The sequence below is a fragment of the Talaromyces proteolyticus genome (assembly GCF_021365285.1).
Source record: "Talaromyces proteolyticus strain PMI_201 chromosome Unknown BGW36scaffold_5, whole genome shotgun sequence".
NCBI classification, from domain to species: domain Eukaryota; kingdom Fungi; phylum Ascomycota; class Eurotiomycetes; order Eurotiales; family Trichocomaceae; genus Talaromyces; species Talaromyces proteolyticus.
This window is the reverse complement of record NW_025764281.1, coordinates 1548617-1573100: the sequence shown is the minus strand read 5'-3', so window position 1 is coordinate 1573100 and position 24484 is coordinate 1548617. Positions and strand designations below refer to the sequence as shown.

Here is a 24484-nt window from a genome sequence, read left to right as displayed (position 1 = left end):
TACATTCGGCCTCAATTAATGAATTTATTGGCTCTAGAATTGCTGCTGGTACAGTACATGGGATGAGTTATATGTAAATCAACTCGGTACCGCAATGATTCTACGTCAAGATGCATCAGTGTAAATTCGGTTGGATCATGAGAATCAGTGCCAGCCAATAGCAGACTGCGCTCTAGAGCGGGGTAAACAGCATCATTTGACGTGGACCAATAAGCATTACGGTGTTGTTTCTGGCTGTGGTGCCTCACTATTATTTGCGGCGTCAAGCATTGCAACATACAATACTAAATATGTTAAAAATTGCCTCACAGCTCTCAACTTGCCTTTTAAAAACAGATAAAAAGTAAAAGAGTGCACTGGTTTTGCAATAAACTGTAAGGTGCTACACTACAATATTTTATATTTGCAGAATATGAAGGCTTCAAGGTTGGGGGTTATATCAGTAAGAGACAAGTTATTGGACCAAATGCACTTCAATTTCTTTTATTTTTCCAGTGTTGAATCATGTTCACCTGACTATAACTTAACAAGCAATCACCACTGTATAACCACCCACTCTACAGATGGAATACGCATTGTGGTCGGTCGGCAGCTACGATAGGGGAGAGTGAATCTCAGCCAGCATAGCCTTCACAGCTGCCATTTCCAATGGCAAGGCACAGATCCACGTGACTAAATAGTCTTTATGAGAGTTTGTCAGAGGTGCCATTCTTGCATAGTAGTTTTCCAGGCAATAATAAGCAGAGAAGCTGGGTTAATTGTTGCGGAGGATGTGTAGAAGAGAAGTTGTCAGACTGAGCGCAAAGCTGACCCGGTTTCAAAATAAGCCGAAAAAAGAATGTGATGCCATTTATGAACACCCAAGATAGCCACCAAGAGTGATGCCGAGAGTGATGCCGAGTGTATACTGTTCTGGTGGCCTAGATCGATGGTCAAGAGATTACCCGAAATATGTGATGAGCAGCGAATCCTTTTTCCGAGCAGAAATCGTAGTCAAGACTGTCAAAAAATCCATTCACCAGAAGCCCATGGTATGGCTCGCAATCTAGGACTATTACTCTAACAAGACAGATGCCGGACTGGGAGCTGAGTGCAACCCTAGAAGCTGATCCTAATGGCGCTGCCATTCTGAATGTCCATTCCCATTATCTCTCTAGCTACTATGAGCGGACTGGGAACTTGCAAATAATTTATGATTTGAAAATTTTTATATTATTTAAATTAATAGTTGTTTTCTTGGTAATATTATTCTACAATTTTAATCTCGAATAATTAAGCTTCAACTCATTTATAACTGGTCTATCTAGATACCCCCAAGCACAGCCCTACTCACCATATTTAATATAGATAATTACTTTAAGAAATTAATAATCAGCAAAGTAGGTCTAGGTAGTATATGAATAGTGAAAAGAGAGTAAAAAATAGGTGAGGATAGTAAATAATAGTGGTAAGATATCAAAGAAGCGAGCCACACATGCTAATCCGGAAATATCGACCCCTAATCTCTTTCCAACTACATACGGAGCATCCAAATCTAACTGCTGAATCAAGAACCAAACAATTAGGTATATAAGACCTTTCGTGCCACATAATCAATTCCCGAATAGATAAATTTCATACCGTCATAATGCCCGTCTTACTGCTTCCCAGCTGCAGGAGTCCCTCCCAAAGAGTATGTCCCAGGCGCACCATATGCAGGCGGAGGCGTACGACTTGGCGATGGGCGACGAGGAGGACGCGCAGAGGAAGGGCCCTGGGCAGCACTCCCGTAGTAGCTATACTGAGTCTTTCCGGATTCGTCGGGGACTTGTCCGCCGTCGCCTCCGCCAACAACCACCTGCTGGCCATTGTGCATGCGGCCCACAATCATACCTCGAGCGACAGACTTCAAAACAGCCTTTCGACTCACCCCAGCAGCATCAATATACACCAACCCGACATTCTTGAACCCGCCTGTGAGATCCGACGCCACAACGCCAGCATCCGCTCCGTATTTATGTCCGATCATCGTCGTGGCAGCAGCGCCGCCTGATGTCAGCACTGTCCGGGCTCCCTGCTCGATCCCGTCCATCAGGGTCGAAAAGGCGATCAGCGATTTATTCAGTACGCCTGCTTTGAAGTCTACGGGGTTGCCATCCTTATCGAAACCCTGCGAAGAGCTTTTGGCCGTCTCCTTGCGCCGAGCCAGTGTTGCGCCTAGATTCTGCGCCACGCGACCAATTTGGCCTGCGGTGCGAGACGATAATCCAGCGGCAGATTGAGATAGGTTGTGCACTTTGCGGATCCGTGCCTGTGCAGCAGGAGTGAATACCACTGGCTTGGGGTTTGGTTTCGTTCTTTGCGTGAAATTGTCAGCTCCGCTGGCGAGAGCATTGGCTAGGTAGCTAGAGCCTGTGACAATTAGGCGAGACGCTGTGGCGGAAGTCTGCACAATGGTGGACTTTTGAAACGCTGGGTGTCGAGCCATGCGTAGGTATTCTTCGGAGACATTGGTGATGCTGATTTTGTTACCCTCTCCTTCTTCTGGCAATTGAATTTCGACGGGGTCTAATTCGTTAGGAAAAAGTAACACATGGAGAAATAAAGAATCATAAGAGATGGGGTTGACATACTTTTCGAACCCGGCTTAACGCCTGGCTTCTCCTCGACCTGATAGCCCTCTGAAAGCTCACCAACAACGCTCCCATCCTCCTCATCGACTAGGACAATCTGACCAGAATTCTTCTCACTACCTCCTTTCCCTGATGATATATAACCCTCTCCAGGTGCATAATCAGCAGGATTGTACGTAGCGTGGTTTTTTGGCGGAGTGGCACGTTCGAGAAACGCCGTGCACTGCGCGAGAATGGTCTCGAAGGTGTCGACATCCTCTTGAGACACTTTTCCACTTCCAGAACCGATTCCAGGAAAATCTAGGCGAATGAAGGCGCCAGCGTCCGGACCGAGATCCCACCGAGGAATGAGATAGCTAGAAGGCGGTTGGTGATAGATTTGCGTGGTGGCAGGAAGCGCCATATCCAGTTCTGGGGGGAGGTGTAGATGTAGATAGAAGTCTTCTTCTGGTGATGATTCTCCGGCATCAGCTCCATCGGCCGACGTATCCTGGTAAGGCGATGAGGTAGGAACCATCAACAGAGATAGGGTTTGCGGGCCCGAAGAGGTGAGTTCGGACTCCTCGCCATTTTGGATGTGGAATGCTCGAATATTGTTGATGCTGTATAAAATATGAGGGTCATGCTGGATCGAAGACATGCTGAATATTTCTCTATGAAGAGACCGTAACGTCTTGAATCTTGAGCCTCTGGTTCTGTTGTTTGGAAGTGGGGCCTCTATACAATGACGTTGCCGCACTCTGTTGTCGTCTGCCCGGGGGGTACTGTGTGGTTGAAAAGAGGAACTTCTGGGAATTGTGTAATGCGCGAAATAAATAGCAAGGATTAAGTGACAAGAAGCAGGTTCTCCGTCTACCATCCCCCCAGCAGATATACCAGTCCCTTAAGCGCCGCGCATGAACCGCCACCAGCGTCTCGCTGGACCAAAAACTTGCATCGACAGCCAATCGTCGCGTGCCATATGCTGCGCCACAAAACGCCAAGCCCGTGCACCGCCACTGCGGGATCGCGACAAACCACAGTGCGCCACAGTTACAGCCACAGGTCTTGATGTGGATTGTATAGATTATTGTTGACGATTGATGGTGAGTCCAGTGACTCAAATTAGACTATCATTAACGTGCGTATATAAACATAACGCATAAACCAAAATACTAAGACCCTACTACTTTCAACGGCCATTCGATCCAAGCTCTTCTTTCCTTGCCCAAGATCAACGAAGACGCAGAGACAAAGTTGGACGACAGGTTGCAGAACCACCATTTCTTGGCACATGCCCTGTCGAGCAGAATGGCGTGATGTGCCAGAAGCACCACTGCAAACAGGTTCCGCCGCTGTAGCATGCCGAGGAACTCGCCTGGGATGCTGACGTACCAGGTAAAAATGCTGGCGAGATCATCCAAACGAGCAGCTGATAGTCTGTGATGGATGTCTTTTAAACTAGTCCCCTCAATCGAAGGAGAAGTATCGGACTCTTCTGCGTCGCGAGCGAAAGCGTGCAGGCGTGTGGATATGATGAATGTGCGACGGAGGTGTTCTAATGCTTGGCTGAGAATGCTCGCCTCCTGTTTCGAGACGCTGTTTCCGGTCCATAGATTTCCTAGCTTTGCTAGTTCCTGATCTTCGATGTGTGCCCAGAACAATAGCCGTTCGGGACCGTGCAACGGGCTGGGTCGTTGGATGAGGGGTGATAAGGAGCTGGTAGCAATCCACTCTCGAGATTGCCAGAACACATACACAATGCCACGTATTCCGTGAGCGAGGCGGACTGGTATGAGGATCAATTGGTCTAAAAAATTTGAGTCCCGGTTCTCCAGATTGATTGTATCTGGTGATAATAGCTCTTCATATTCATGAGCTGAGCTGAGAAAAGTGTATAAGCAGATAAGCACCGAAGCCCCAAAAACTGCCGGTGTGTTATCCTGCGAGAGATGTGTAATGGCCTGGGAATAACTCGACAGAGTCGTGTTCATGTGAAAGGCGCTATCAGTGAGGTATTTAGCGATAAGATCAGGCTGGGTGGTGGTACGAGCCGCATGCCCGTATGCAATCGCCAGTATCCCATGTCCTAGGAATGAATTTGTAGAGGAAAGCCTGGGGATGACGGATGTGTATATAGCTTTTGAGTTTTCACGGTTGGTTATCGTGGGTGCGGTGTGGGATATGTAGCGTGTGAAAAATTCACGATCTATTGTATTTGGTCGACAAAACAGGGCAAACCCTGGATCGCTGGGTGGTGATAAGCTGTGTTGGCTGGAAACTTGAAACTCGTATCTCTTTAACACGGAGGCGGGAACGAGACGTAGGAAGCTACATTCGATGGACTTCTTGCCGCAATTCAGACATATGGGTTTTCTTTCGTCACACTCGAGTCGAAATGTCAGTTAAGTTCGTCACAGACGACTTCTTTTTGGGCCGAGTCTGTATCTACTCACCTTGATTCGACGCTGCTTGCAAACAAGACACCCTCTTCTTGTTTTGTGGTGGTATTTTCGAGAGGTAGCGGAGACAACTTTATCGGCCATGTAGAAGCATCAAGCCTGCAAGGCCGATTAATTTGAGATAAACTGGAGTGGGAGAAGTGGTTTTCAGCTACGAAGTCAATTTTGTCTTTCATGATTGGAAAGCCAATTCCGCACTCCCAAAGTCCCCGGCACCAACGTATCATTTCAACGCTTTCGATGAGAGCAGTTCCTATTCAGGACTAGGGGGGTGTAACAGCCAATGAGAAATCAAGATCGGGGAGCCGTAGCCAATCATCAATTGTTGTATGCGAGATTTGCCCCGCTTTCTGTAAAGTTGGTTCCGTTTATCCAATGACAATGCAGTACATTCTTTCGGCCGAGTACTTTTCTAATCGAGATAGGTCCTCCAGCTACATGCAGGTTGGTGTATTGATTGTTTCCTCCAGACGATCAGGTTCGTTTCATTGGACGCCGTACCGAGTATGTAGAATTGTAGATGGCGCAGTGTTGACTGCCGATGAGGCTGTTTCTATCGTAGAACCCAATTCATAGCGTATCACATCAGCATGTAATGAATTGGCAGGCCTACTTAGGAAAATATAACACGCTCTTTGCTCAAGAGAAGATCTAGGAGAGAAAGGATTGTTTTTTATGGTGCAATTGGTCAAGCACAGTCTAATGATTTTCCAGGCTGCAGAGCTAGTACCGCAATTCCTAATCCCTCGCTATTTGAGAACAGATGATCACGGTAATCCTAAGTTAGGATGCTGAAATTTTATACAAAGGAGAATGGCTTCCTCATTTATGGGAACTGTAACGCATCAACAGCAAAATACCCAGTAGCAACATGCACAGGCCAACGCTTCAAATTTTTACCGAGGGGGCTACAACATCAAGCATGCGTAATTCCAGCGGACAAAACCTCGTTTTCAAAGTAGAAGTCATTCTATCCGCGCCCGCTCAATTTGACACAGGTTGTGGCGGTGGTGTTGAACTGCCTTATCAGTCGTCCCAAATTCTAGCATCAAACAAGTTAGTGCACAATCACATGCTGGTAGCTACACGTGAACTTGTATCATGTGATTTTAGAAGTTTCGGTTCAGTGAATAATAATTGACAACACACCACAACACTTGAAACACCATATTGCTATACAGAAAACATACAAAACATTTCATCTCTTACCAACGCCTTGACAGTACTAAGGCTGTCGAGAGCAAGGCACAGTAGCTACAGCGAATCGGACTAGCGTTGTCTACTACCCGAGAAAAACCGCGGTTAGCCTCGGCAGCTGGTTAGCCGCATAGCAACTCAGCATCATAGCGATCATTGGCTATTCTTCTTTTCTCTTCTCTTCTCCTTCACCTTTCTCCTCCATACCCTCGATTCCTATTCCACATCCCTAGGGCTCTAACAGATCCGAGATTCTCACCATGGCTGCTTCCCTGTCCCGCGCTCTGCGACCTCTGTGTCGTGCGGCTCCGTCCCGCCTGGTGGTCTCTACGACGAAACCCGTGTCGGCGCAGACTCTTCGGTCGTAAGTGCTCATATAAATCAAACCCCGGCCTATAGTACACTGTAATAACATGAACAATGCGGCAGCGCTCGTGCCTTTTCTACCACCCCTCGCCGACGAGACGTCGATCTAACCGACGTCGAGCCCACTCCGATCACGCACCTCACTGAAACTGAGAGCATGATGGCCGATACGGTCTCCAAATTCGCGCAGGAGCAAATCGGACCAAAGGTCCGGGACATGGATGAGGCCGAGACTATGGACGGTACGGTGGTTGAACAACTGTTCGAGCAGGGATTGATGGGCATCGAGATTCCCGAAGAATACGGCGGGTCAGGCATGAACTTTACTTCTGCGATCATCGCGATTGAGGAATTGGCGCGAGTGGACCCGAGTGTGAGCGTCATGGTCGACGTGCACAACACACTGGTCAACACGGCGGTGCTGAAATATGGCAATGCGGAATCTCACCGGCAATGGCTGCCCAAGTTGGCCTCGGACACAGTCGGTGCTTTCTGTCTGTCGGAACCAGCGTCGGGCTCGGATGCGTTTGCGCTGCAGACGAAAGCCGAGAAGACTGCGGATGGGTACAAGATTAACGGATCGAAGATGTGGATTACGAACTCGATGGAGGCTGGGTTTTTCATTGTGTTTGCCAATCTGGACCCCAGCAAGGGATATAAGGGAATCACTGCGTTCATTGTTGAGAAGGATAGGCCCGGGTTCAGCATTGCGAAGAAGGAAAAGAAGCTTGGTATCCGGGCGAGCAGCACCTGCGTGCTCAACTTTGATGACGTGGAGATCCCCAAGGCGAACCTCTTGGGAGAGGAAGGAAAGGGGTACAAGATTGCCATTGGCATTTTGAACGAAGGACGGATCGGTATTGCTGCTCAGATGACGGGTCTGGCTCTGGGAGCATGGGAGAATGCTGCAGGGTAAGTTTCCTTCCTTCTTTTTTGGGGTGAGGTTTGACTAAACAAATAAAGTTATGTCTGGAATGACCGCAAACAATTCGGCCAACTTATTGGAACCTTCCAAGGCATGCAACACCAAATCGCGCAATCATACACGGAAATTTGCGCGGCGCGTGCACTAGTCTACAACGCCGCTCGCAAGAAGGAAGCCGGGCAGGACTTTGTCATGGACGCAGCCATGGCCAAACTCTATGCTTCGCAGGTTGCCGGACGAGTTGCAGGGTCTGCCGTAGAATGGATGGGAGGAATGGGATTTGTGCGCGAGGGCATTGCTGAGAAGATGTTCCGTGACAGCAAGATCGGCGCCATCTACGAGGGGACCAGTAACATACAATTGCAGACGATTGCGAAGCAGTTGCAGGGACAGTACACTAAATAGGTTATGCCTTTATTTCATTATTTTTATTCTGCTTTGTCCATGACATGAACGAATCTATATTATGTTCGGGGTTTCATATCTATAGAGTAAATAACATTCATCAAATTCATCATATATACATGTGTATTCCATTCCAAATACCATTTTTAGCTCCACAGACCGTTGTAACAGTCTCGACACATTATTAAAAGGTGTTGGGCACAGCCCGGCGTTATGCGATAACGCAATGATGATGATTGCGGTTCAGTGGAGACGAGATCGGATGACTCGTTGGATGAGGCTTCTTCAGGGGGCATCGCGAGTCAGGCTAGCAGCATGATCGACGGCGATGGCCCACACACTCAACTCACTTACTCGCTGGTGGGATGAATAGAGGTTGACTGGCAGCATGGAATCAGCCCCGCGAGTCCCACTGGAAATGGATCTGCGAGCTTGCGGGAGGATGCGCGTAGGGATGGGACGGGTGGTGATGGTGGTGTTGCGACGGCATCGGATACTGTGCAGGTGGAGGCGCCACATTGCCGGGTTCGTAGCCCATAGCCATGTGCGGCTGTCCCTGCGGTGGGCCCACGGTTCGCGACTGGTATATTTGGCTGGGGTATGAATCTGAGTTGGAGTAGGCCGAGGAATGGGGTAAGGTGTAGCCCATCGCGTACGCTGTGACATGGCCAGTCTGGTCGGAGGCGCTCATGGAGGCGGCAGCCGGCGGTTGGCCGTACGAATGCCAGCCGCTGTGAGGCAGAGACATGCGGTTGGAAACAGATGGGATGGAGGAGGCGGAGGAAAGCGAGTCGGCCCCCGGCGGGCTGTTGAACGGTGACGAAATGACACTGGGCGGGTTGGAGCTGGTTGAGGATCTTCGTTCATCATCGCCTGGGTTTGGGTTAGTCATCGACATCAATATCAGTGGATAGCACGAGACAAGCGGGAAGAGGCGGATACAGGGCCGAATAAAAGTGAGGGGTACCTGTCATCATGGCCAGCTGCTGTCGCAGATGCGCAATCTCAGCTTCCAGGGCAGCATTGCGCTGCAGCACGCGGTCGACCTGCTCACCCTTGGCGCTGAGCTCGGCGACCTGGTGCTCGAGGTTCTCGATATGCTCCTTGGTACGGGCTCGGATGGTGCGCTGGGCCTCACGGTCGTTGGCGCGCTTGCGCTCCAGTTGCTCGGCGGTCAGCGAGGTCACTTTGCGAGTTCCAGCGCGCGATTCTCGTTTCTTGCCGGCGGCATCGCGGCTGGAAGTGTTGGAGGTGCGGCGGGCGGGAGATTTCATCATATCCATGGTGTTTCTCTACTCTCTCTTTTTTTTTGTTTCTCTTTCGTTTGTTTCTTTCTGCTTCTTTCTTTCCTGTATGCTTGATATAGGACGAGAGAAGGAAGAAGAAGGATGATTACCCCGCTCGATCAGATCAGTGGCCGGAAATGGTGGTGGACATGCTGGTGCCGGTCGGATCTGGCGAGACAGTGCTTTAAGGAGGAAACGAGGTCAAGAAGAGAAAGGAAGGAAAAGAGAAATAATAGAACGGCATCGCAGGCCGCTGAGCGCTAACTAGCGGGCGCTGCAGTGCTGAACCGGTTGGGTTGGCGTCCTCGCAATTGACGGCTGCAAAAGGCAATCGTGTGGCCTCCAGAGCTCAGCCTGGTAGCGTCGCAGTTAGCCGCTGTGGGCTTGGACCGGCTGCTGCGATTGGTACCGAAGGGGGGCGGCCCAATGCACCATGTGTCTGGGACCGCTAGCGATTAGGTTTGGCTGGCTAGGGAGTGTTATGCGATTTGCTGTTGACACTGGCTGCTGCTGCGTGGCTATTAGTTAGGAGATACGCGAGCCTAGTACTGCCATTGTCCATGCCATTGTCCATACGGCTTCCTTAGGGCCAGTCATTAGCCGGAGTTAAGCCGACACCCAGCGTTAGACTGTCAATTTCGCCGTTTCACCCGTCAACCACAGCCTCGGATCTTGCCAGGCGGGCCGGCGCGCTTTCCGGATTGAGGAATTTATATGTGCTGCTCTCTCGTCCGCGACACGGTCCAGACATCTCTGAACTGACACTCTCATTATTAGATGTGTCGAGGGCGACGTGGTACATGCCGCGTAGATACTAGAACGTACTTTGTGTGTCCACGGCTGTCAGACAGGGACGAAGGACCAAAAGGATTACTGCCGGAATCGTCAGGTTCGCCGCCAATGGCGGGGGGCGTTCGGGCCCCTCATATCAATACTAGACTCAACAGCCTTATACAGGTACTGTAAGCATCTAACAATAGTACATTAGTGTATACGAGCCCTCTCATATGTATCAACTATATATACATATACACACACACCCCAGACATATATATATAGATAGATAGATGGATGTGGTACCAACAGCGCGTAACCTCCGCCCCGCCCGACGCCGCCCGATCGTTTCCATGTGCCGCCAAGCCGCGAACCACATCCGGCCCGCGCTAGTGTTGTGTTGGCTGAGCTCCACGGCTGATTGGTCCGGATGTTAGCCCGGAGTCTAACCTGCCCGTCTTGGAAGGTAGGCCGATTCTCTTACATACATATATGTGTAACATATATGCATATACATATGATGCCTATATATGTGTATGTACATGTGTATGTACATGTGTACAGGGTATATTGGTATGTGTTTGTGTTTACAAGAATAGAAACTTTGTTGGCGTCCAGGCGAGGCTATTATTATCTCGGGGCTGCCGCCTAGCAAATAATAATAGCCTTTATTCTAGTGTCTATTATTCATATGACAGAGGTCTAATCGTCGCTACTCCTGCACGCGTCCCAATCGGTTCGCATATGTCTTGGCATTACGCAGCTAGCATGCCCTTCGTTATTCGATCCAATTCTATTAATATTGCCACCTGCAGTCCATGTTAAGATTCTATCTATATACATATATACATATACATAGTATATGAATGACCTATATTTATATATATATATATATATACACATGTTCGTACATGGAATTAATTAAATCCATCGATTAGTTGAGAATAAGATGAGTCTGTGCTGCTGACAGTTCGGAAGCACGCGTGATTGGCACCTGACCGCTCCTACACTTTGACTTTGCACTATCTATTCGCTTATTGCTTTCATAATCGTATCAGTGCTTACTATGTCTGTACTCGGTGAGATGTACCGAGTACATATATGTAATAATACCGGAAGATGCCATCCAGGAACATGTTATGGGATTTGTTTCCGGGCGAGCGAATCAGAAGCAGAATAATGAACAGTTGTAACAGGCATGGCGAAAGTGTAATTATACCGGGTGTTACACCATATACGAGGTACAGAGGCGAGAGCCGCATACTAGGCTGACTGGCCACGCGTCCACACGTCCCCGAGCGCCGTTTTGGTTGGCCGCCAGAACTTGGGGTCCAATCGAGACATCACATGGCCGATTATAATATATAATTTATTAACATATTATTTATATCTCTATATACTATTATTTAATCTATACATATCAGATATCGGCATTGTTGCCTCAAGAAGTTAAAGAGCATTCTATAAATCGATTAATAATAATGTTTGAGCCGATCCCCTTGGCGTCTGCTAACTACCAGTAACTAGTAAACTAATACGTTGTACGCTCACCAGCACATTACTACATTTATTACTTCGTATATATGAAGAATATCATTGATTCCTGTGTATAAAGTTGCTCCACCCCGGAAAGACCAAGTCCAGCCAAGCCTGCAGTAGTCCCATCTCCCAGGAAATCAGGAATCAGGATGCGCTGTGAAATTTGAACTTGAGGGTTGCATACTAATTAACCAACCACGGAGTAATTCATTATTAGTTATAATTCTGTGGCCACTGTTGGCGTAGTTCACATTCGCTAGCACGAATGCGGTCAAATAGTGCGAATCACCTCTAGTAGAGTAAAGTCTTGACATCTCAACGGCGTTCGCAAGAATGCTACTAGACTACTCAATACGGTGGAGGTGCAGGAGATTAAGTTGACCCTTAGCACGGCTTCAGCTCACACTCTGCCATTCGACTCGTATTCCCAGCAGCTACCGGCGAAGTTTGTTCTCAAGAAGCTTTACCTGTGGGAGCCTGCACGGACGCGACGGGCGGTCCGAGTGAACTAGTAGTATGAAGGATTATCTCTGCGTATTATTGTTGCGAAAAACAGGTCGATATTGATCAATCCGGCAAATGCACAGGAGCTGAGCCCCACTGTGGATCGCAATTCCAAATACAACTAGTTCCTCTCAACCTGAGAACACCAAATCCCGACTTCCGTAGAGCATAGTAACTATAAGTAACGGTTAGCTGCGATCCACCGGTATGAGCGGCGCGGCTTGATACTGTTTTGTGTTCTTCAAGTTCAGCTATCTGCGCAAATAATACTTCCAGGTTAGCACACTCGGACTACACATGTATTCCTGATTAGATGTGGACCTATTGTCTACATATCCACAATGTCTGGTCTGTGGGCATTTATATATTTATTGTCAACCACGAGAATGCTGCGGTGGTATAACAAAACAAATGATGTAGTATATATGTAAGTATCATTCATGTATGGCAACTGGAAGGATATACGATGTATTGATGTAGTGACCCCACCTGACAAGGCTTAAAGCCCAAGCATCTCAGCAATATCGACGCCATTCCATATATGAAAGGAAATATGACCAGGATTATGATGCTGCACGCACCACGCGCTCATTATTGCCCAGTTGACTAGTAGTCAAAACAAAACATGGTAGGCTGGCCATGCAGAACCCACCCCCAGACTCGTAAAAACGCGTCGGTATTGACGAAAATCCCACCCCGTTCCCGACAGTGTGGTCCGACTGACTCACGGTCACTCACTATGGACAATCCTTATCTCGACGCCCACCATGACAGCGACATGCCTGGGGCCCGCGCGACGCAAGCCTGTCTGCCCTGCCGCCACAAAAAGCGCAGATGCGACAAGGCGTTGCCGAGCTGCACCCTCTGCAGCCGCCTCAAGCGATCCTGCGCATATCCGGATGGCGCCTCTAGTGAGAGTGTATTGTTCCTCAGGCAAAGGGTCCAGGAACTCGAGGAGCAGCTAGGCGCCGCGCTAGCGTCTCAGACGCCTGCGACTAGTTCTGCGTCGTCGTCATCCATCAGTAACATTCACAGTAACAATATCGATCCTGCGTTGAGTTCGCCCGGTGCCACGCCCCCCCAGCAACTACACAATCATCATTATCAACACAACATCGCCTGGGTGCTCCCAGCCCCTTCCCCTGCCGCTCCCTTCATATCGCAATTTTTCCTGGACGCGGAAGCCTTTGAAAATGCTCGCCCAGCCTTTCCAAAGCCAACAATCCTCATCCCGGCGGAAGCGCGATTGATCCTTGGTGGTGTGGCGGGCATCCAGACTCTGCTCGATGTGTTCTTTTCGACCATCCATGTCTGGTTTCCATTTATATCCAAATCTCGATTATGCAAACAGACAGCCGACCCGGCCAGTCTCCCGGCAGACACCATCCTGTTGTTTCTTGCCATGCACCTGCTTTGTCACAACCCACGTGACGATGTACATATAGGTGGCGTGTCTCTGTACGCTACTGTCAAGCAACTTCTCGTCGTGGTCGAGAGCAATGGGCTTCTGACTTTGAACATGATGCAAGCTGCGATCCTGATTGCCTTGTACGAGATTTGCCATGCCATGTACCCTGCCGCATATCTCTCAACGGGTCATTGTGCAAGACTAGGCTATTCCGTTGGCCTCCACGATCGGCGAGCGCCACGAGTATTCCCAAAGTTGACGACCTGGGGAGGCAACGAGGAACTGAGGCGCGCGTGGTACGCAGTCATGATCTTAGACAGATATGTCAACATTGGCAGCCGAAAACACCCATTGGCTTCGGGAGACTTTGATAGCAACGGATCTCTCCCCGCCGATGATCAGGCCTGGGACCGTGGTGATGTGGAGGCAACCCAGCCAATGTTCATCACCTCATCCACCCCAATCAAGGTTGGAGGATTTTCTCGGTCCTGCCAGGCCGCCCATTTACTTGGCCGAGTGTTGGAGCATCGCGACGACGAGGAGATGCAAGGCGCCTTCCGCTTTAGCTCTGCAATGCAGATTCACAGCACGTTGGAGTCGCTGACAGGTACAATGGCAATTGGGACGAGAGCTACACCCGAACAACTGAGCACGGCATTTGGACTTCTCGCGAGTGCCAGGTTCACTTTGTACGATCCATACTCATGCACCGGGTCGAACCATGGCCGGGCGACTGTGGAAGAGATCCAGATGCAGTCCATCTCCCTCGATGGCTTGAAGAATACCGCCTCGGATGTGTTACAGTATTTACAACATCTGCACAGTTACGTAAAACCCGACTTGACGCGAGCTAGTCCCTTGCTTTGCGATAGTATTTACCAGGCTGCCACGACGTTTCTGTGGTTGCAGCAGGAGAATGGGGATCCCCAAGCCACTATGGGATTGATAACACTTACTGATATTCTCCAGGAATGGAGTGCTCGGTGGAACTTGGCATGTATGATTTATACTACTATTGTTGATTATTGACATGCTGATTTCTGGCTTTTTAGGGGAGTATCTCAAGCTGTTGGACGTTGCTCGACAGCGAATGGCCGAGACATAGCATTATTGTTCGCTGCATGTCAACCGTAGTACTAATAATACTAACTAATTGAAATATAGAGTCCAAAAATAGCAAAATAATCATTTTTTACAGAAATATAAAAACCATTATGATAGAGATGAAATGACCAATTGGAAAGCAGAATTTGCGGAGATGCGGAGCTCCACTAATGACAGCTCACTCATAACTTACAAACTTGCACCTCCTTCATCCGATATCAGAATACAGCACCTGTTGTTGCCCTGTTCATCCATGTATAGTTTCTAGACAACTTATTGATCGCGTCTCAGAGCAAAAATGGACCAAGCCTACAAGGCACGCAAGGAGGCTTTTGTGTCTGACCATCTTGGTGGAAGCATTGGCGAAATCAACTTGGTCACACTCGTCGCATCGGTACGTTCGCGACAATTACGCAACTACACAACTACAAACAACGAACTGCTGATACTGCCCCTAACTTTTAGACGGCCACTATATTGTGGGCGGCCCTGCAGTCGCGTCTGTCCTTCTTCACCCCGTACGGTCCTGCCGCGCTCCTCGTGGATTTCCTACTGAACGTCTGCGCCATCTTATTCGCGACAACCCTATACTCTCCCTCGCCCCTATTATTGAATATCCTCCTCGTCTCCCCCGCAATCCTTCTTGTCCTCAGCTCAAAGTCTCGCGGTCCCCAGAAAGCCAAACCTCCACGACAGGCCGAAAAAAATGCCACTCAAGGCAACCTAGATCCCTTCCCAGTACACCCGTTCCTCACCACATACCGAGCCGCCATGATGGTAGCCACCTGCAGCGCCATCCTCGCCGTCGATTTCCCCGTCTTCCCGCGCCGATTCGCGAAAGTCGAGAACTGGGGCACTTCGCTGATGGATCTTGGCGTGGGCTCGTTTGTCTTTTCAGCGGGACTGGTCTCTGCTCGCTCCGTCCTCAAGGGCCAGTTGGTAAAAGACCACAAGTCGAGTTTGATCCAGAGACTGACGGCGTCGATTCGACACTCGATCCCGTTACTAGTCCTCGGGCTGGTCCGTTTGTACAGCGTCAAGGGTCTCGATTATGCCGAACATGTCACCGAATACGGCGTGCATTGGAATTTCTTCTTCACTCTGGGTCTCTTACCACCCTTTGTGGAAATATTTCATTCATTGTACTCTATCATCCGCCCCTACGAGCTTCTCGCCCTTCTGGCTGCTACCGCATACCAAGTTGCCCTAGAGTCTACAGATCTGAAAGCCTATATTCTAGTCTCGCCGCGCGGACCCGATCTGCTGTCTAAGAACCGCGAGGGCGTCTTCTCATTCATCGGGTACTTGGCGATCTTCCTCGCCGGGCGCGGAACTGGTCTACGCATAATCCCTCGTGGAACATCCAAAACCGTCACGCCGCAACAAGCCAGATGGGGAGTATTACGCTCACTAGCTATACTAGCATTGGGCTGGTCGGTGCTCTTCCTCTTCAACTCCACTGCAGCCTTTGGCTACGGGGCCAAAATCAACGTATCCCGACGTCTCGCAAACATGCCATATGTGCTGTGGATTTCTGCCTTTAATAATGCGCAAATCTTCCTTTTCTGTCTCACAGAGACCATCTTTTTCCCGTCCGCTCACAAGGCGACTGACAAGGAAACGGCGAGGGAGAGGAGCGGATTCGCGACGAGTCGGATCATGGTTGCGTTTAATAAGAACGGGTTGCCTATTTTCCTGCTGGCGAATCTTCTGACTGGCGCAGTGAATTTGACGTTTAATACGTTGGATGCGAATACATGGCAGGCTATGGCGATCTTGACGGGTTATGTCGCGGTTATAACGGGGATTACATTAGCGCTAGATGCTTCTGGGGTGAGATTGAGATTGTAACACCTAGACATGTAATACTTCAAATATTTAGGAAGAAAGAATGATTATATTCTAACTCAGTATATGTATAACTTAATGATGTAGTTAGATAGTGGTGACGTCAGCTCAGTCTCCTACACGTGCAGATAAGATAAACAGAAGAGTCCGGGGAAACATGTGATAACTCCTCTTTCCTTCTTGAAACATCCCTCTCTCTCTCCAGTTCGACATCACTTTCCAATTATCCAAGCTGAACCCCTGACAACCAGAAATGACAACCCGCTTCCACAACTACCCTGAGCCTCGCAAAGGTCCTGACGCGCCATACAAACATGAAGACGTCTCCGTGCCTGTCCTTCGCGGTCCGTCGCTAGCAATTGGGGCCAGTTTGTACGTTGCATGCCGTTGATATTGCACCATTGATCTGACTGATTGCAGAATCCACTCGTGGGAATTCCTTCAGAATATACTCTGGCGCAATGCTGGACTGCTTGGGTATCGCAAACTAACCGCTCTCGACCAGTATCTGCCGCGCTTTGACCCTGCTGTTGTGCCTAACAGCAGCAGCAATGATAGTAATGAAAATGTATTGTCATCAGAATCCCTCCCTGCCCCATCACAACGGCGTGGTGATTCTAGCTTCTGGACGTCGGCGGATTACCATCAGCGGTATTTGGCGGGTGAATTGACGCCGACAGTAGTTGTTGAAACCCTGTTGCCTTTGATCCAGAGAGATGGGAAGCAGCGCGGGAAGTACTCGATTGGATTTGTCGAGTCAAATGTTGAAATTATCAGAGCTGCTGCTGCTGCGTCTACGAAGCGGTACAGGGCTGGGACACCGCTCGGTCCGCTGGATGGGGTCCCTGTGGCTGTGAAAGATGAAGTCCATTTGAAAGGCTACAAGCGTACGCTTGGCAGCAAACTTGACTTCAAACATGGAATTGAGGCGACCTCATGGTGTGTTGAGAAATGGGAGGAGGCAGGGGCTATTATTATCGGGAAAACGACGATGCATGAGATTGGCATAGGTTGGTCTCCGATCCCTATCGTGAGATGAGGAATAGCGAACACGCTGACATAAATAGACACCACGAATAATAACCCCAACACGGGCACCCCTCGTAACCCACATAATTCAAATTATTACTGCGGCGGCTCGTCTGGCGGCTCCGGCTACGCCCTCGCAGCCGGCCTCATCCCTATTGCTCTCGGGGCAGATGGTGGCGGCTCGATTCGTATCCCGTCTTCGTTTTGCGGCGTATATGGCCTCAAGCCTACACATGGCCGAGTCTCTGCCGCACCTACGCCCAGTCTGGCTCCCAGTGTAGGTGTATATGGACCTATGGCCGCGAGTATCGACGATCTCGCGCTCGCCTACCGCCTTATGGCCGCACCGCCTCCTGCTTCCCTCGACGCGCTGGCATCTGGCTTCCCATCTCCCTTGACAACCCTCTTTGCGCCATCTGCTGGCAAGACAATCGGCATTGTCCGCCCTTGGCTCGACCGCGCCGAGCCCGCCGTTCGCGCCATTTTCGACAAAACCCTCGCCTCTCTCCAATCCCAATACACCACCATCGACATCGACATCCCCTACCTCCCAGAAGGCCAACACGCCCACGCACTCACAATCCTTGGCGAATTAGCCTCTGGCGTGCATCCCTCTGACGTCCGCAAGCTCCTCCCCCATACAAAACTACTCATCGCCGTCAGCGGCAACAAATCCACCACCACGGATTACATCGCCGCGCAGCGACTCCGTAGTCTCCTAATGTCGCACCTGGCCCACCTCTTCACTACCTACCCTGACCTAGTCATCCTAACCCCCACTACGCCACTGCCCGGATGGAAGATTGCGGGCGGAGAAGCGGATTTGGCGTATGGAGTCTCGGACGCGAGGACGTCGACTAGGAATATGGAGTATGTCTGGCTGGCGAATTTCACAGGGTGTCCGGCGATTAGTGTGCCGGCGGGGTATGTGGCGGAGACCAAGATGCCGGTGGGCGTGATGGCGATGGGGGAGTGGGGGAGTGAAGAGATGTTATTGGGATTTGCGAGGGCAGTAGAAGCAGGGAGTGTGGAGGTGAGGGCTCCTCTGGAGGAGGAGGGCTGGGTAGATGTTATCAAAGAAGCGGAGGGGAAGTTGAATGGGTCGAGTGCGAGTAAGCTGTGATTACTTGCACATGGCGCATAGGTACATGTATATATCAATTACTCGGTAACGTAACGTATTCAGAATGCAGTAAATACTCTCTTTGTCTGTCCTAAAATACAATAACATGGTCGTCCGGCCACCAACAACTCTTTATCTAACTCCTATATCAACCCACACGATAACAGACATGTAAACCATAGCAGTAAAGTCTATCTCAACCCGCCACCCAAACGCCCTTCAAAACAAAACATGAATAGAAAATGGAGTGAGTGACTTCATCATATCCATATCCCCTCTCCCTGCTTCGGCACAAAAAACTCACAGCCGAGACCCGCCGCTTCACTGTGCGTTCGCAGCTCTCCGAGGATGCGTTCGCTCGGATGCGGCCCGTCAGTCAGCGTATCTTTGATGTGAATGATGTACACTGACAGACCCGTCAATAGGGGCTGTTTGACGCCTGGGTTGTCATCGTCGGTAGCAGCTTCGACGTTGTTTTCGTTGTTATTTCCGGTAGCCTGTTGCTCGTCCGCAGACGAGTCGGCCATATTCACGTCTCCGGAATTCATGCGTGATTGCGTCGCGCTTCGTCGCCCAGGCGCAGGGGAGGAGGTGTTTGATTTAGCGAGATGGGACAGCGGGCGGACAGAGCGAGGGCTGACTTGGTCTTGCATAGCGCCGGTGGATTCAGAGTCCTTTCGCTTGCGTTTCGAGGAGCGGCCACGCGTGTGCGAGTTCTGAGCGTCGGTGACTTTGGCCGCGAGGACTTTTAGTTCGGCGATCAGATGGCGCGGGCACAGGTGGCCGTAGAGAGTCTCGTCGTCGATGGCATCGTTGTACGAACACTCGATGAAGATGGCTTGGAGCGAACCCGAGGCGATTTTTGGCGCGGCGATTTCCCAGACTCGCTTGTTGCGTGGCTCTAGGGAGACTGAGTCGGGCTCAATGTCGCCGAAGATGATGATTTCGTTGCCCGTGGTGTCGTCGCGGAGGAAAAATGCTGAGCTCTCGACGACCGCCCAGTTGCTGTCCTTCGCTGGGGTTGCTGAGTTGTTGGGACCGATGTGTGGAGAGCGAGCGGGGGAGTAGATGCTGCAGGGAGGAGTTAGGGTTTCTGGCCATTCAGCGCTAGATCAAGAAATACGCACCTCCCATCACCATGGTCAATAGACAGTGCCCGAGCAGGCATAACCATCGAGTCGGTAGCAAAAACGGCGCTGCCTACGCGGTGATGGCGGCCTGTTTCATCGTGATATTGCTGCTTGCAACGGCCGTGGCTGATGCTGAGACATTTCGTGACAAGACCCTCGCATGCGCGCACATAGCCTCTGCTCTCGCCACGCCCGAACCGGGGGTTCCCGCCTTCTACTAGTCGTTGATAGGTAATAAGACCCGCGCCGCCGTCTTCATCGGATAGGTTTGGCCAGATGACGTCGTTAAACATGTGGTTCTTCATCGCCGATATGGCAGATGGAAGTGCCGCTACGGTTTTGGGGCCATTGCTTGCCTCGACGAGAGGCGTGTTAATGGCCAGGCCGGACATGTGGTCGAGATGCGGGTGCGTGATCAGCACAGAGGCAATGATTTCACGGAAAACGTAGGCGGCATTTGCGTGCGCAGTCATGTGTGGAAGACCCATGCCGGTGAACGGCCCCTGTTTCACCAGTGCTTTGGGTTCGCAATTATCATTACTATCGACAGAGATGTCCTGTTCTAGAATCCGGACTATCCCTGACAGAAGAGTACCGGCGTCGACTGCGACGATTGACCCTTTGGACCACTTGGTGGATGTAGACCGAACCAGGAGACCGGTTACGGCATCTTCCTTGGGTCCTCCAGTCGGGCCCTGTAGAGATAAGTATTTGTTTTTATATCAGAAGGTGTTACTTACCAGGACGATGACCTGGAAAGCCGCTTTATCCATCTGCCCTCAGTAACCTGACCGCTGATGTTTGTTATATAATGACTGTCGATACAGAAGGTATGTAAAGAAACACGAATCCTGCTGAAACGCCCGACAAGTCTAGGGTCTCGAATGGCGCCGCTCGTTTCTTTATAGACGCGAGTGTGACATATCCACCAGCGATCAGAGTCTAGAACAGCCTCGAATCAACAAACAAGACGGCTTCTTGCAGGTAGTATCATCTACCTGTTTGCCTCAAACAGCAGCCTACAATACACCCGGGGCACTGGGATCTATGCAGCACCAGCACTTGGAGAGAAGTACAGGATCCGCGCACAGGCCTTGGTATAGATCAATGCGGTTGAGCAAGCAATGCAGTCAAGACGATAAATCCCGATTAGTCAGCTCAGATGAGAATTAAAGGCGGATGGAGGATGAATTGGCGATAGGCAATGGCGAAGTTTTTATTTTTTTTTAATATTTTATTTTCGTGTCTTGCCCGCACGGTGATCCCGTCGCGTGACAGCAACACGAGAAAGCTTGGATGGGCTCGAGGTCTCCCAAAGATAATACGGAGCTGGACGATAGGCGCGCCCGGAGATGTCGCAGGAATCGAAGTGAACAGGCTGTCCAATGGCGGCGAGTGGACTAAACACTGAAGTAGTATCACAGCGCGAACAGTCGCAGACCGCACGTAGTATTAATAGGAATCGGCGTGGGAACAGGCGCACAGGACGACGTAGGAAGAGTAATATTAAATAATAATGGGGCAAGCGCCCCCACAGCGCTAGCGCTGGTGAACCTTTGAGGCTTAAGTTCTAGGCCGGCGTCGTATACTGCGCACCGTCGTTGCCTACCAGTATTGATGCCTTATGTGAAGGCGGCTTGTTCGTAGTTACGCGAGAGTGAGGTCCCTTGCAGCGCGAAATGCGCACAGTGCAGGCGTGGTTGTGGGTTGCAAGTTGCAAATTACTTGATCGAGGGTAGTGCGGCACAGTATGTCATTGCTGCACGCTAAAGCCGGGCGCTTTGCTAGCAGCCCGAGTGGACCCGGGGAGCCCGTCTGCTCCATAGTATCCCATCGTGGTTAATGGTTATAATGATAGTGTGTTATAATGATATAATAATGATCATTGTTGCTATGCTATGTTCATTCCAGCGCAATGCCGCTTGAGCGACTCTCATACAACTCCCCATCCAATCCCAACGACAAGCCATAAGTACACTGAACACCCGCCCGGCCCCAAACCCAACTCAGAAGAAACAGCAAACGCCACCCATGACCGCTAAATCAAGATTGCAAAAGGAAACAGAATGACCGATGAAGACGCAGAGTCTGGTATATAGAGAGAGAAACAGGACAAAAAGAATGTAACATGCCAAAAACTCATCAATGCTCTTCGTGATCTCATAAGTCCTCTTCGTCCGTCACGACAGCGTGGTACCCAGGTGGGTGGAGAGAACTCCTATCGCCATCTGAATCTTCGCTGTTGCGCCGGCTCGAGTTCGGACTGGAATATTCGGGAGGCGGGCTCGCGACGTTCACTCGACTAGACCCCTCACCGATATCTTCGTGTGATGGTATGTGCGCCAGCTGGGCGAGAGATATGTCTGTGGGTGATCGGATCGGACCTGGGCTGGTGGGCGCGTGCATACGAGTCCCTCGATATCCGGCATCTAAATAACCGCGAGCAGCCGGAGCCGCACTTTCACGGCCAGACTCGAGCAGTATGCTTCCTTGTTCACTGCCATACGGCGGCGGAGGCGCGAGACTCCCGGTCATGGGAGCCAACCCCCATTTCTTAACGTTGGCTTCGATGAAAACGAAGCCCATCTGCCCAAAATTAACGTGCACCGTGCATGGTCCATTGGCGCCAACAGTGGGAAAGAAATTCGGCGTTTTCAGTCCATGCACCACGTCATCTAGCTTTTTCCCGTTACGAGTGAAAAATAGAGTCCCAGAACGAGGTCGGTATCCAACACCAATAACGTCACCTTGGGTGTACTCCGGGCCGTAGTTAGGCGCCCTGAAGGGTTGGTTGTATCTTCGCTGGCCAGTTGAGAGATATGCAACAGACATTTTGTGGAATCCTTGTTTGTCGTTGTCAGTACTGAAATCTTGCATTTCAAGTGATATGAACGTACCTGGTAGCCGAAATAGAGGATAAGGTTTCGTCGTCATTCCAATGCTCAGCAGAGTAGATTCCGGTTTATCGTAGATCTTTGCTTCCCAGTAATATACATCGTTTTGTTTTGGAACGGGTAGATTGGTTTGAACGCTGCACTCAGAGTCGAAGAACTCAATTTCTGTACGGCCTTCGACAAAGCAATTTGCGATTTCCAACTCGGGCTCGAATTCCCAAGCCGAGACACCCTTCTCCTGAATGGCGAGAAACTGCGATAACGAGATATCGGTCTGCATTGTTTCCGGTGGGTTTGCTTGAATGAACGCTATTACCCCAGTCAGTCAGTCCATAATCGCCAGACGATAAGCGATCGCAAAGCAGAGGAAACGCACCTTTGGCTCGCAGATACTCCGCCCGAGTTAGATCGTCCATAATCTCCAAGGCTTCCGCCTCCTCCCGGGCAAAGGCTTGTTCATCATCAAATTCACCAGGCCGTCCTATACGATCCAGCAAAATTCGACCGCGACGGGTATATTTGAAAAACAAAAAGATGGCAAGCACCAGGATAGCGACGCCGGCGGAGCCAAAGGCTGAGAGGATGCCGATGAGGATGCCTTTGCCGGCGGAGCCCGTGGCAGCGGTGATCTCAGCCATCGCATCGGGGGTTGGATTCCCAGCGGTCGCTACCAGCTGTGAGCGCACGTCTGCACCAACGTCCAGATCAGGGCTGCTGGTGAACTGAGGATTCGATCGTCGAAGAGACGTTGTGAAGCCTATCGGTGACGCCATGGCCGGTATCTGAAGGGCCGGGTCGGGCGGGGGCATTACGGTTGCATCAAGAGCGGACGGCTGGTTATCGAGAGGCGGGACAGGACAGAAGGCGGACGATGAAAGCAAGGACAGATTAGGATGCGGCGGCGATGGAGGCAGGCGGGTTGAACAGTTGGGCGATATCAGGATGGATGGATGGGTGGTAGAGAAAGAGGAGAGAGAGAGAGTGAGTGAGAGAGAGGCGTTGGCTGGAGACTGGAGGCGAATGGGCTGCTGGGAGCGGATGGGCTGCAGAGCGCTTAGAAGAGCCTGGCCCGTCGTGATTGGCGGGGGCTATATATAATTAGCTGCAGCCTACGCCTATAGGTCCTATATGCTACGGTACAGTGTGCACTGGTATTGTTGTTTAATATTACAGACAAGGTACCGCCCTTGATTGACACTGTGCCTAGGTTCGTGCCTTTCCTGCCCCGTTGCGACTGACAGGCGTTGCATGCGAGACATGTGTTACTGTTGCTGTCGCCGGATTGGGCTACACCGAATGATTGCGCGCGTGATGACTTCGTGACTTGCTGGTGCGTAGTTCTATGTATCCGCTGACACATGAGGCTCTGCGATAAACCGACTGTAGACTTGGAAAATGCTGTATAGTTTATAGTATACGGTATTTAGTATATGGTAACTATATAGTAAGTAGTAACTTAAGTTATGCATGGAGAGTATGACGTAAGGCGGTGATGATTGTTATTATGTGAGGACATCATGTACACAGGGGCCACACAACTATCGCTGAAGCCATTGTTCTCGCCTGTACATGTATTTCTGACTGTCTACCCCGATTCCATATTCTATCCCGATTTCAATGTATTCCATGCTGGAATGCAAAGTCGCAATGCAAGGCGAGTGCAGGGATTGTGCCTGTCCAGGCGCTTATCAGCCAAGGCGGTTTAGCCCGATTCTCCTTCTCTACTAACAACTTACTCCCTTAAGACTACACTACTACCTTGTCGTCAAATTAATTACATTAATGAGCATCCCTTCCAGCTCTCAGTAAGTCTACACTGCTGAGTAGATCTCTTTTACGTTATTCTCCAGCGACCGATCCTCGGCCATGGACGCCCCCCTTCGCCCTGTTTTGAATACG

At 50.3% G+C, this 24484-nt stretch overlaps 9 protein-coding genes across 9 annotated transcripts; 4 read left to right on the top strand and 5 right to left on the bottom strand.

The window, feature by feature from the left end:
- Positions 1–1636: 1636 nt before the first annotated feature.
- On the bottom strand, positions 1637–3252 carry BGW36DRAFT_426537 (senescence-associated protein-domain-containing protein; the record flags this gene model as incomplete). The annotated part of the gene is made up of 2 exons (XM_046220283.1): positions 1637–2547; positions 2613–3252. The coding sequence occupies 2 exons, from the start codon at positions 3250–3252 to the stop codon at positions 1637–1639; spliced, it is 1551 nt and encodes a 516-aa protein (XP_046073311.1).
- A 366-nt stretch (positions 3253–3618) lies between these two features.
- BGW36DRAFT_151350 (uncharacterized protein) lies at positions 3619–5238 on the bottom strand. Its single transcript, XM_046209513.1, has 2 exons — positions 5048–5238; positions 3619–4978 (listed from the first exon to the last, which is right to left on the bottom strand). Exons 1-2 carry the CDS (start codon positions 5135–5137, stop codon positions 3767–3769), a joined length of 1302 nt encoding a protein of 433 aa, XP_046073310.1. The 5' UTR covers positions 5138–5238; the 3' UTR covers positions 3619–3766.
- Positions 5239–6352: 1114 nt separating this feature from the next.
- Positions 6353–8143, top strand: BGW36DRAFT_151316 (putative acyl-CoA dehydrogenase). Its single transcript, XM_046209511.1, has 3 exons — positions 6353–6614; positions 6680–7528; positions 7580–8143. The coding sequence occupies exons 1-3, from the start codon at positions 6511–6513 to the stop codon at positions 7944–7946; spliced, it is 1320 nt and encodes a 439-aa protein (XP_046073309.1). The 5' UTR covers positions 6353–6510; the 3' UTR covers positions 7947–8143.
- Positions 7937–9590, bottom strand: BGW36DRAFT_151334 (uncharacterized protein). The gene is made up of 2 exons (XM_046209512.1): positions 8914–9590; positions 7937–8819 (listed from the first exon to the last, which is right to left on the bottom strand). The coding sequence occupies exons 1-2, from the start codon at positions 9227–9229 to the stop codon at positions 8341–8343; spliced, it is 795 nt and encodes a 264-aa protein (XP_046073308.1). The 5' UTR covers positions 9230–9590; the 3' UTR covers positions 7937–8340.
- Positions 9591–12751: 3161 nt separating this feature from the next.
- On the top strand, positions 12752–14666 carry BGW36DRAFT_318480 (uncharacterized protein). The gene is made up of 2 exons (XM_046212599.1): positions 12752–14454; positions 14510–14666. The coding sequence occupies exons 1-2, from the start codon at positions 12789–12791 to the stop codon at positions 14560–14562; spliced, it is 1719 nt and encodes a 572-aa protein (XP_046073307.1). The 5' UTR covers positions 12752–12788; the 3' UTR covers positions 14563–14666.
- A 97-nt stretch (positions 14667–14763) lies between these two features.
- BGW36DRAFT_376834 (putative GPI anchor biosynthesis protein Gwt1) lies at positions 14764–16454 on the top strand. Its single transcript, XM_046215939.1, has 2 exons — positions 14764–14955; positions 15027–16454. The coding sequence occupies exons 1-2, from the start codon at positions 14860–14862 to the stop codon at positions 16410–16412; spliced, it is 1482 nt and encodes a 493-aa protein (XP_046073306.1). The 5' UTR covers positions 14764–14859; the 3' UTR covers positions 16413–16454.
- A 208-nt stretch (positions 16455–16662) lies between these two features.
- BGW36DRAFT_294017 (putative N-acylethanolamine amidohydrolase) lies at positions 16663–18561 on the top strand (the record flags this gene model as incomplete). The annotated part of the gene is made up of 3 exons (XM_046211053.1): positions 16663–16781; positions 16830–17419; positions 17477–18561. The coding sequence occupies 3 exons, from the start codon at positions 16663–16665 to the stop codon at positions 18559–18561; spliced, it is 1794 nt and encodes a 597-aa protein (XP_046073305.1).
- Positions 18562–18821: 260 nt separating this feature from the next.
- Positions 18822–20464, bottom strand: BGW36DRAFT_294310 (cAMP phosphodiesterases class-II-domain-containing protein; the record flags this gene model as incomplete). The annotated part of the gene is made up of 3 exons (XM_046211083.1): positions 18822–19654; positions 19699–20386; positions 20432–20464. The coding sequence occupies 3 exons, from the start codon at positions 20462–20464 to the stop codon at positions 18822–18824; spliced, it is 1554 nt and encodes a 517-aa protein (XP_046073304.1).
- A 1387-nt stretch (positions 20465–21851) lies between these two features.
- On the bottom strand, positions 21852–23394 carry BGW36DRAFT_293652 (putative endosomal SPRY domain protein; the record flags this gene model as incomplete). The annotated part of the gene is made up of 3 exons (XM_046211018.1): positions 21852–22534; positions 22589–22894; positions 22962–23394. 3 exons carry the CDS (start codon positions 23392–23394, stop codon positions 21852–21854), a joined length of 1422 nt encoding a protein of 473 aa, XP_046073303.1.
- Positions 23395–24484: the final 1090 nt, after the last annotated feature.

Coding starts and splice junctions, on each gene's coding strand:
- BGW36DRAFT_151350 (XM_046209513.1), bottom strand. CDS start 5,137: ATGGCCGATAAAGTTGTCTCCGCTACCTCTCGAAAATACCACCACAAA. Junction 4,979..5,047: donor GCAAGCAGCGTCGAATCAAG/GTGAGTAGATAC, acceptor TTTCGACTCGAG/TGTGACGAAAGAAAACCCAT.
- BGW36DRAFT_151316 (XM_046209511.1), top strand. CDS start 6,511: ATGGCTGCTTCCCTGTCCCGCGCTCTGCGACCTCTGTGTCGTGCGGCT. Junction 6,615..6,679: donor TCGGCGCAGACTCTTCGGTC/GTAAGTGCTCAT, acceptor ACAATGCGGCAG/CGCTCGTGCCTTTTCTACCA. Junction 7,529..7,579: donor GCATGGGAGAATGCTGCAGG/GTAAGTTTCCTT, acceptor AAACAAATAAAG/TTATGTCTGGAATGACCGCA.
- BGW36DRAFT_151334 (XM_046209512.1), bottom strand. CDS start 9,229: ATGGATATGATGAAATCTCCCGCCCGCCGCACCTCCAACACTTCCAGC. Junction 8,820..8,913: donor GCAGCTGGCCATGATGACAG/GTACCCCTCACT, acceptor ACCCAAACCCAG/GCGATGATGAACGAAGATCC.
- BGW36DRAFT_376834 (XM_046215939.1), top strand. CDS start 14,860: ATGGACCAAGCCTACAAGGCACGCAAGGAGGCTTTTGTGTCTGACCAT. Junction 14,956..15,026: donor TGGTCACACTCGTCGCATCG/GTACGTTCGCGA, acceptor CCTAACTTTTAG/ACGGCCACTATATTGTGGGC.
- BGW36DRAFT_318480 (XM_046212599.1), top strand. CDS start 12,789: ATGGACAATCCTTATCTCGACGCCCACCATGACAGCGACATGCCTGGG. Junction 14,455..14,509: donor TGCTCGGTGGAACTTGGCAT/GTATGATTTATA, acceptor CTGGCTTTTTAG/GGGAGTATCTCAAGCTGTTG.